This window comes from Liolophura sinensis, chromosome 7 (assembly GCF_032854445.1).
Source record: "Liolophura sinensis isolate JHLJ2023 chromosome 7, CUHK_Ljap_v2, whole genome shotgun sequence".
NCBI classification, from domain to species: domain Eukaryota; kingdom Metazoa; phylum Mollusca; class Polyplacophora; order Chitonida; family Chitonidae; genus Liolophura; species Liolophura sinensis.
In genome coordinates this window covers 48,464,815-48,474,715 of record NC_088301.1, presented here as the reverse complement: position 1 = coordinate 48,474,715, position 9,901 = coordinate 48,464,815, and the positions used below count along the sequence as shown (strand labels likewise).

At 36.9% G+C, this 9,901-nt stretch overlaps 1 protein-coding gene and 1 long non-coding RNA gene across 2 annotated transcripts; one reads left to right on the top strand and one right to left on the bottom strand.

Moving 5' to 3' along the window:
* The first annotated feature begins 2,720 nt into the window (after nucleotides 1-2,720).
* On the top strand, nucleotides 2,721-4,034 carry LOC135470982 (uncharacterized). The gene has a single exon (XM_064750030.1). It carries the CDS (start codon nucleotides 2,721-2,723, stop codon nucleotides 4,032-4,034), a length of 1,314 nt encoding a protein of 437 aa, XP_064606100.1.
* A 793-nt stretch (nucleotides 4,035-4,827) lies between these two features.
* LOC135471931 (uncharacterized) lies at nucleotides 4,828-6,012 on the bottom strand. Its single transcript, XR_010444483.1, has 2 exons — nucleotides 5,872-6,012; nucleotides 4,828-5,231 (listed from the first exon to the last, which is right to left on the bottom strand). It is a non-coding gene; the product is annotated as an uncharacterized LOC135471931 (long non-coding RNA).
* Between the last annotated feature and the right edge of the window lie 3,889 nt (nucleotides 6,013-9,901).

The following is a 9,901-nucleotide window of genomic DNA, read 5'->3' as shown; positions in this document are numbered from 1 at the left end:
TTAATATTAATGTCATGAAGTGATGTGACTGTTTGCTACACTGGTTGCTCGATCCTACCATATAGCCCAAGGGACAAGTGCGTTCCTAGCTCATTGCCATTGTGGACGCTTGAGACCTACGGTTGGTCTGATGTGCCTTGCCTGTGACAGATTCAGACCTAAGCGGATCAGCAAACACTCAGAACAAAGTAGGTGAGGACATGTTTCTGGTCGCACTTAATGCCTGAAAAAACATTGGGTATGTATATACATATATATACAGTTTACTTACTATTTCTTTCTTGTGACCCCATGTCACAGTCGATTTATTTGTCTTTCTAAAAGAACTATTAAAAGGGCAGAAAATTTGCATCCAAAATCGTATAGTTAGATATCACTGAGATGAAGGATAAATCAAATTCATGCAGTTGAATATTAGACAAAGGAAATTAATCTTTAAAACAATTTTTGACCTAAATTATTAATGTAGGCTACATGATCATCACGTTTAAGGCGTTTCGATTGTTTAAATATTTGAATCTTTTCTTTCCAGCGTCGTGATACCTGACTGTCAAACGCAGCCATAATTTACAATCTACTGTAGATATAAGGTAGGTACTTTCCCACCATATTTCATTAAGTAAGCAGAGAGAGGTTGAACAGTGACAGTTTTTGGATAGAGCTTTAATTGGTTTCGCTCGAGTTACGTCAGAGAGGTTTTCTTGATGCGGTATAGCATCGGGAAAGGAAAATGAGAATTGAGGAGACATTGATTTATAATCACAACTTTGGATGGTGAACTAGAAGTAAGCCTAAGCAATCTCACTAATACCGAAACCCTTGGTATATTTATATGTATGAAGAATCACGACATGTATGGAATGTCATATTGAAATGCTCCCTTGTTGCTGATGCCAACATGACATCATCGTGTCGGAAAAGTACAGATATCTCTTTATTAATTAACACCCTTCGTTGAACTCACACCTGATGGTATGAAATATGAGACACGTAAGAACTCCATTTTGCATGATGAAATATTTAGCTGTTTAGCGTGATATTGAAATGACGAAATAGAGCTCCAAAGAAAATGTTCATATGCGTAACTACGACTGAACTGACGGATACCTTCTGGATATTACTGGCATTGGAGGGGCATTCGATTTGCACACACAATCGCTTTGTTTCATGTTCGAGTGAAAACCTTTATTTTAACTTTCCAGTGGTGTAGTCTTGATATATTCGCTGTATAGATCCACTGCTGAGTTTGCTTTCGACATATTTAGATTAACTCTGTACCTCTATATGGTGAGTAAACTCGTAATTAGATAATTAAGCTTCCAAGCTGACAGCTGGTAACATATTATTTTCGTAAGAACTGCCACTTTTCTTTTCTGAAAATAATTTTGAATCTGAAGCAAAAGTACGTAGTTAGATGTAGTTGGGCCTGTTAAAGGCGAATCTGGTTTTACTTTTCTTACACTCAAAACTTTAATCTGTTAGCTTTAACAGAAAGTCTGCTGTCTGATTGATGTCAGAATGTATTCTTCTGCTGCAGTATATTGATCTGTTAAAAATAACAGAAATATTCTATTCGTTCAATAGAGATTCTATTGTACTAACAGGATATTATGTTGAACATGAACGAATATGGCGTCATAATAACAGAATACATTCTAACATCACTCAGACAACTGTTATCTTTCTGCTAAAATTAACAGATTAATTTTCTTGAGTGTACAATGTATTGTTTTCCTATAAAATGTATTTCAAAAAAGCGTGCGTTTAATATCTTGTTGTAGGTTGTGATAAAAAAAAAACCTTATGCCTATGAAACTGTGGTTTGGTGGTGGTACAGATCTATACATGTAGCCATGCTTTCAGGTGAAAATGGAGCCCCACATGTAACAAACCGAAAATATATGTGGCTCCGAAATCATGTTTGAAAATATTGAGAAGATTTAAGAAACCTCCTTTCCAGAACTGCATGTGCCGTGGCTTAAAATAATACGTATGTACGCATCTTATGTGGCCGTAAAGTTTAGGCATTTTGACTGCTACCACATATATTATGTACATATATGCCCGATGTGTTTAATGTATTTAGCAGTGTACTTAGGCTATAGTGAACGAAGTCAGATGTCTGCAGCAATTGCTAATACAAATATATATTGAGCTCAAAGACAAGGAAGAGTTTTGACTTGATGCTACGAGTTTTAGGATTGCAAAGGTTAAAGTGTTGTTGTTTGTTATATATCTATGGCGGTATGTGTGCCTAAAACACGTATTTAATGTCACATTCATTTTTCCGGGCCCAATCACACTATATCCATGATGTAAATTTTTGCAAGAATTTATGTTCACTTCTGGACAAAAAAACTCTCAAGAAAGAGTTGTCTGACGTCACTGGCGACATACATTACCAATATGGTCTATAGAGCCCACCTTACAATCCAAACATATAACTTCGTTTAATTCTGTGAAAAAAGTTGATAAGACATATCTTTAAGGTCTTTTTCGCGTGCGACTTACTTGCATGTTATTTTTCTCGTTAGGTTTTTACGTCTAACTGAGGCAGATCTATCACCTGTACATGGATATTGATGATAATATTAGAAATGTTTAATTCAAAACCATACTAATATACATTTAGATGATTTGAACTATTAATTTTGTGTCTAACGTGATCCGTCCTTAGATTGTAATATGTGTTTTTATCTTTGCTACAGGCGATCAACAGGATGAACAAAACAAATTTAACCGAGGGACTGGTTTCAATGGACATTGGTTTAGAAGGTTGGAGAGCGTGGAAACAGAACTTCACACCAATCATAATCATCATTGGCCTTCTTGGAAATACGGTGTCTTTCATGGTCTTTGTATTTTCTCATCTCCGGAAAGTATCAATTTCAGCTTATCTTTGCGGTCTAGCTGTTTCAGACTCGGGCTTCCTGATAACAGTTGGAGTAGTTTGGCTTGATGGTTTCACAAAATCTTCCTTGTTCGACACGGATGCTAAATGCAAAGTGCTGGTATTCAGTACATTTGCGTTCAGCTTTTTGTCAGTTTGGTATGTGGTTGCATTTACAGCCTCAATATATTGCTCTGTTTTCTATCCCCTATGGAGCAACAAGATCTGTAAACGAAGGGTTACTCTTATGGTAACATATGCTCTAGTTGGGTTTGCCACCTTAGTTTACCTTTTGTCATTTTGGTTCGTGAAAGCAGTTTCTTACGCTGGGAGGCAAGGCTGTCAACTCGGTGACGGCATTTATGTCAGAGGTATGTCCATCGCTGACACAGCTCTAACCCTTCTCATTCCCTTCAGTCTTCTCATTATAATGAACGTGCAAATCTTTTTAGATATGATAAAATTTTACGGCCCAAGTAAGTCTGCTAATAATTGCGAAGCTCAAGGAGATGGCTTACCATCTAGCTCTGGAGATAACACAGACTATACTTGGGCTGAGTTAAACCCTTCCTCCACACTCACCAATAATGACTCTGTGTGCGACGATGAATCACAGGCAGACCAGCAGAGCATTGGACAAGTTGACCAAGTGCACAGGAAGACAAGGAAGATGCTTTTGGTTGTGGCTTTGGTCTTCTTGCTGCTCAACCTACCGAGCCATTTAATTAGAGTCCAACACAATGTAAGGGCCATGTTTCAGTCCGAGTACCAACCATCTATGTCTGAGATATTCTGGCTTGATGTCTTCAACACTATACACTGGGTGAACTACGCCATCAACTTTGTCCTGTACAGCGCCTGTACTAAGAGCTTTCGTCAAGTTCTGTATGACGTCTTTTGGAATTGTGTGCAGGGAATAAATGTGTTCTGCTACAAACGAAATTGTCTACAACGTGCAAGAAACAAACCAAGTTCACATTGCGTTGTGCCGAAGATGGTATCCGTACCAAATGCTGATAAAGTAGATTGCCATTTATCCGCCATGCAGTTCTCCCAGTTACAGTCACTGGAAAGTAGCTATGTGTTTCAGTCGCCACCTTGTCCACTTATTTACACAGGTAATAACGGCAATAATGATCAGTGAAGGTATCAACTATGATTTAGATGTTGTTATTATTATTATTATAAATACTTTGATTTGCCACTGCAAAGTTTAAAGAAGACAGCCTTTGTTGTCGAATACAAAACTGTTTAGTATGTCAGAGATTCCTTCAACAAGAAAATTATTGGAAAACAAAGTTTATCGACATCGAAGTTTGAAAGGAAGACTTGGTAAAAGTCAAGTGTTTGTTGGACGGATAAGGGCCCAGCATTACAACAGAGCAAAGGGTATGTACAGAAATTGGTCCAGAAAGATATTGTGAATGTTTGGAGGACAGCTGAGCGAAGGATAATCAAACCAGCCTATAGTACATGTATATACTGACCATGTTAGAATGCTTTAAGACAGCATTGGTACAATATTACATTCAAATAGATAACATTGGACTGTTTTTGCTCTATATATGTAATGCGCTATGTACAGTAATGTCCGATTCAATTGTTTTATTGCGCTCATTATGTGTTCTAGAGCTTACGACAGGTAAAAACATCGCTTTGTCCAGTAAGGTTTAATAAATATCTGATATGTGTACAAGTCATCACTATCTGGCCTCACAATTTCTGGTATGTTTAAATAACACAATATATGTAAAATTTAAAATAAATCGAATCAATGATACAGAAATCAGCCTCATTCTGTAGGAAAGTTGATAATTCGAAGGTACCGGTACTACATGACGCAATTTTGGTATGGGCTAAATCAAATCAAAGGTGATCCACAGCTGATTGCAATATAAACTTGTTTATCTACACTATCGCTATAAACAAAGGCTATATTAATGGATCTATGAAGTCAAAGTGTTTTATTCTGATATATTCTAGTAGATTATATCGCTCATTCTTCTGAGAACGCAGATGTCCTCTACACACATTTCCCGAAGAAGGCGTCAAGTCCGCTTGTACCATCGGCTTTGCACGTCAGACCAGGAGAACACGGGCACCACTCCCCAGTGTTGCGCGTCAAACATTTTTCACCTCGTTGTTTCAAAGATTGGCACCTCTTTATCATGCCTTGCCACTGGGATTGTTGTAGCAGGTTGCCGGGGAGAACTTCTCTCTTCCCGCCGTGTATTGGTGCGTAGTAATGAGTACAACATTGCCCCTCTCCGCATACCGGGTCGCAAGTGTACTTATCATGATTCAGCAGCTCCTTTAGACTAGCCAAGTCCGTCAGTGCAGCCTATAAATTAAAACAAAAACATATAGACGACAGCATCTTAAATATGTATAGACCAATGCATACTTATATATTATTACATACTACAAATGGAGAACTAAAATTTTCCACAATTTAATTTTATGTCATAAACTTCAATACACATTTGATGTAACTCTGGACCAAAGATGTCTAATAAATTGCAAGTAACATCATTCAATTTTTACCTAGTTCTGCTTGAACCATGATGCTAGAAGGTGTATAAGTTGCTACTTTTAAGCACTTACAGGAACAGATAGAATAAAACCCGTGTGAGGTAAACTGACCAGAGACCGATTTCACCGGTTACGTGTGCAAGACTATTTGCTACAGTACTGCCGTCGCTGCACTTGTTTTACTCTCCATCCTGTATATTGTCTTTTCTATTCCGACTTGTTGTGTCAAAATGTCCCAAGATCTCTACTGTTGCCGACCGTATACATACCCTTTGCATCGTATATTTCAAAAGAATATGGGTACAATTGTTGACTAAGGATAGATATCTGCTATTTAACAGTACTTAAGTATATGGTGGGGCTAATCAGGCGAGTAGATGGGTATAATATTTTTGCATTTAGAAGCCGTGTCTGTTCATATATCTATACACATGTACATGTATACGTACCTGCGCTACACCTACAGCCAAAATCAGCAGGAACCCGACAGGTGACATCGTGCTGAACAGGTGCTAAGGCGTGAACTTATCGTGACAGAACTTAACACCTCAAGTGTAGCTGATAAGTGAAACGCCTAATGCAAAACAGGGTTTGTTGCCTTTTGAGTAATTGTGAATTGTGCCTGGAAAAGGTGTGTCTATTTAAATACATATGCAAGCCTGTATATGTATGTACGGTGGCCGGTAAGGTACACCTGTACTTCCACATTTTTCTTCTTGTAAACTATGGACTTTCGTATCCGGTTTTTGGTATTATCAGACCACAGCCGTGGCATCCAGAGTTGAATGTAGATTAGGACTTATTGTTTACAGCCAAATAAGCCTTGTATCACTGACACAAATGTAAACCCTGTAAATATTAACGACGCATGATATGTAGTTATAAAAACACACGCATTAATGTACAAACACATTGCTGTTTTTATTTGAACGCAGACGTCTTATCCATAAACGCGTTACATGTATATGGTGGGACAATCCACGAAAACGTTTTTATTAAAACACAGGGTGGCTCCTTTCTATAATGTTGAATTTTTCAGTAAATAATTTCAACGTTTTCTCCAAAACATTGGTATTTTATAGAAAACATGTGACATGTCTACTCTACTAGAGTGGCCAAATAGCCGTTTTTTATACTAGCATGTATATGCCTATCAGTTTTTGTTGTGAACCATTTTTGTTGTACCTTAAATGTAATTTCAGTTAAAATACAAATGATAACCACATTTTAGAATAGTACATGTACTTTTCTACATTTAATGAAGGTTCACTCTTTGTACAATACATTCTGATCCAGCTGGAACAATCTTAACAGCACATTAACTGAAAAATATTTTATCGCTAAAACACGCCGTTATCACCTGAAGAATATTTGTTGAACACAAAGTTTTATTTAAACAATTTGTCCTTATGGCGTAAGCCATGTTTAAATTGACAAACAAAACACTATAAAAGCAGTAAGCCTCCACTGAATCATTATGATACGAATGAATGATTCTATAATATAATTATGGACGTACAGCACAGACAGTACAAGCAGGGCAGCAACGACAGCGTGATAACTGGCAAATAGTCAGAAATACAGCCTCCCACAGTGCAATGTGGTCGTTGTGAGTTCAAGTCCAGTTCAAGTTTCCTCTCCGGCCGTACGTGGGAAGGTCAGCAGCAACCTGTGGATGATCGTGGTTTCCCACGGGTTTGTCCGGTTTCCTCCAATCATTATGCTTACCGAGGTCAAATATTCTTTAGCACGGCGTAAAACACCAATCAAATAAATGAATAAATTATATCTTCAAATGTAGATATACATTGAAATAAATAAGAGAAAGATATGTAAGTGCTAGATACGAATTCCCGCAATAAAAGTGATTTATGTGAATCGGGTTTTGTTCACAAACCTTATACAAGTACACTCAATAAATAATCTGTTGATTTTAACAAAAAAGTATGTTGTCTGAGCGATGCTATAGAATGTATTCTGCTACTAAAACAGATTATTCTGCTGAATATAACACACTTATTCTAATAATTCAACATAAAGATCCTCTCAGACTGACAGGATATTATATTCAATATGACACAGTATAATGTTATACTAGCATCACTCAGACAACAGACTTTCTGTTAAAATTAACAGATTAATTTTTTGAGTGTATTGTTTCCCAGATATATATTTCGCATTTATCTGATGGCACAGTGATTTTTCCTGTTGTATTAAGCAAAAAAGATGTTATACCAAACATAAATGGTATACACGTATAACAAATAATCATTTTATCTCGAATACATTTATACTTTCGAATACCGCTCGTAGACCATGAAGAAACCTTCCATGACCCATTTCCAAAACAATCTAAAGCTCTACTCTGGTTCAAAAATCTAGTTCAAAAAATGTGAAATTACTTAATAAAGCTGTTAACGCATAAGAGAGAAACCGTCATCATGCACTGATGTAGGGAAATGAGAATCGACATCACATACGCTACTAGTTTCAAACTCGCGAACAGTCAGTGGATAATTAAATCCCACGCCGAATATAAATATAGGTATCTCAGTTGCGCTTTGATTGCAACTTTTCATACCAGCACCATGTTGATGTATTTAACATGGGTGCGAAAACAGCCCTATATTTGCCAACACGGGTGTTATAGTCACCGTAAAGTTTCAGAAACTTAGATTGAAACGGTTGGTTGGAGCATCTCAATAGACACATTAGCTTATTAATCAAATTTTACACAGGATCTAACAACTAATGAAAGGCGAGACATGCAGAATCTTTTAGTATATGTTTATTATGTTCCGATGTTCCGAAAATATCCCTTTTGTCCTTAAATGGTACATTAAACTCTTGGGCTTTATTTTTCAGTACGGAATATATAAGGTGGCCCAACATATAAGAGTACAAAAAATCTTTCATGAATAACTTTAAACGACGGTTTTCCTAAGGTCTCAGGAAATAAAGAAGCTTGCTGTGCTGACGTCAATGCCATTTGTTGAGGGGAGGGAGGGATTCTGGCCTCGCGTTCCCAGTATGTTCATCGATGACGTTGTTTCCAAATATTTCCGACCATTGGCGGAAAATATGCATAAAATAGAGGAATTATTAAAAATAAAACTAAAAAAATTGTTGGCATATCTTTCTTCATTTTCCTCAAAAGTACACAATTCGTTTTATAGTGCGTTTTTGTGTGCCATTTAAGGCGGAATGACATGAGACCTTGGTCAATCTTCTTCAGCTATATGTCTAAACTAGATGTGCTCTCAGACCTGTCCTTTGTCTCCTTTAAAATCCAACAAAGGTTAGTAGATTTCTTTCCACTCCATTTTGATGCAATTGAAACCATATTGAAATTATTGCAATTACAATAATAATCTTTTTTCAACAGAGGGGGCGAACGCAACTGTTAAATAGTATTTCAAAAGGGTTACAACTCCTTTTGTCCGACGATGGCAACAAACAGAGGTACCCATTTGGTTCGACGCCAAACTGAACTGTGTTTTTAGTCCACTGTAGGGTAGGTAGACACAGTTACAAGATGGTGCAAGTTAAGAACCTTGAACGGAGGCAAGTGCAAATGTTATATGTTACCCATGAAGTGGAGAAACATACATTTTATTTACACTTAACTTATAGGCCTCTGCCACCGCTTCATTGAGGGTCCAATTATAATTGTAGTTCCCCAATGCCTTTATGAAATAATTTTTGATATAATGAGGACAATTGAATTCAGTTGGAGTTGTCACGGACTTGAACTGCAAAAGACATTAAATGTCACATGGAAGGCACTAAACTTTACGTAAATCTACTAAAACGGCTATACCAGCTATATGGTTTATTTTTTTTATTTCGTCACATACCAACTGATATCTGCCACAATAGTATGTCATATCCAATAACACAAATGATAAGAAAATTAATTCACATATACAATGACAGCAAATAGCAAATAAAACTGAAAGAACAGAGAACATTTTGTTATAACTATATTGTCATAAAACTTTCTCTAAAAGGCCCGTATACCAATTACAGGAGAAATCGACCCCCACCCTCTCCTCACTCCAGTAGCGAGGTGTAGTTGCTTTCGTGCAGAAAAACAGGGGAAACTTACTTGAATCTAAAGTACTTTACAAGATGCCTGTGAAAAATTGGAGAGAATCATATAGGTTTTGTTTTATCGAAATACAAAAGTAAGGTCTAATGCAAATTCACCAACTTGAGACCTTTATTCCCATGGGAATTTCCATTATGATAAAAATATGACTACGTGTGTAAATTAACCATTAGACAAAACTTGTTTCGAAAACCAACTTCCTAGTCAGACGGGAGGAGATATTGGTCTATAGGCCAATACATTTTTAAAAAAGGTAGGCCTAGGCCCAACTAGATTAGGCCTAGCTCACATGAAATCCTATATCTATATGGGACTATGTATGGTACCTTTCTCCCTTTAATGAGTTATATTAAAATCAAGTGTTTCTG

Coding starts and splice junctions, on each gene's coding strand:
- LOC135470982 (XM_064750030.1), top strand. CDS start 2,721: ATGAACAAAACAAATTTAACCGAGGGACTGGTTTCAATGGACATTGGT.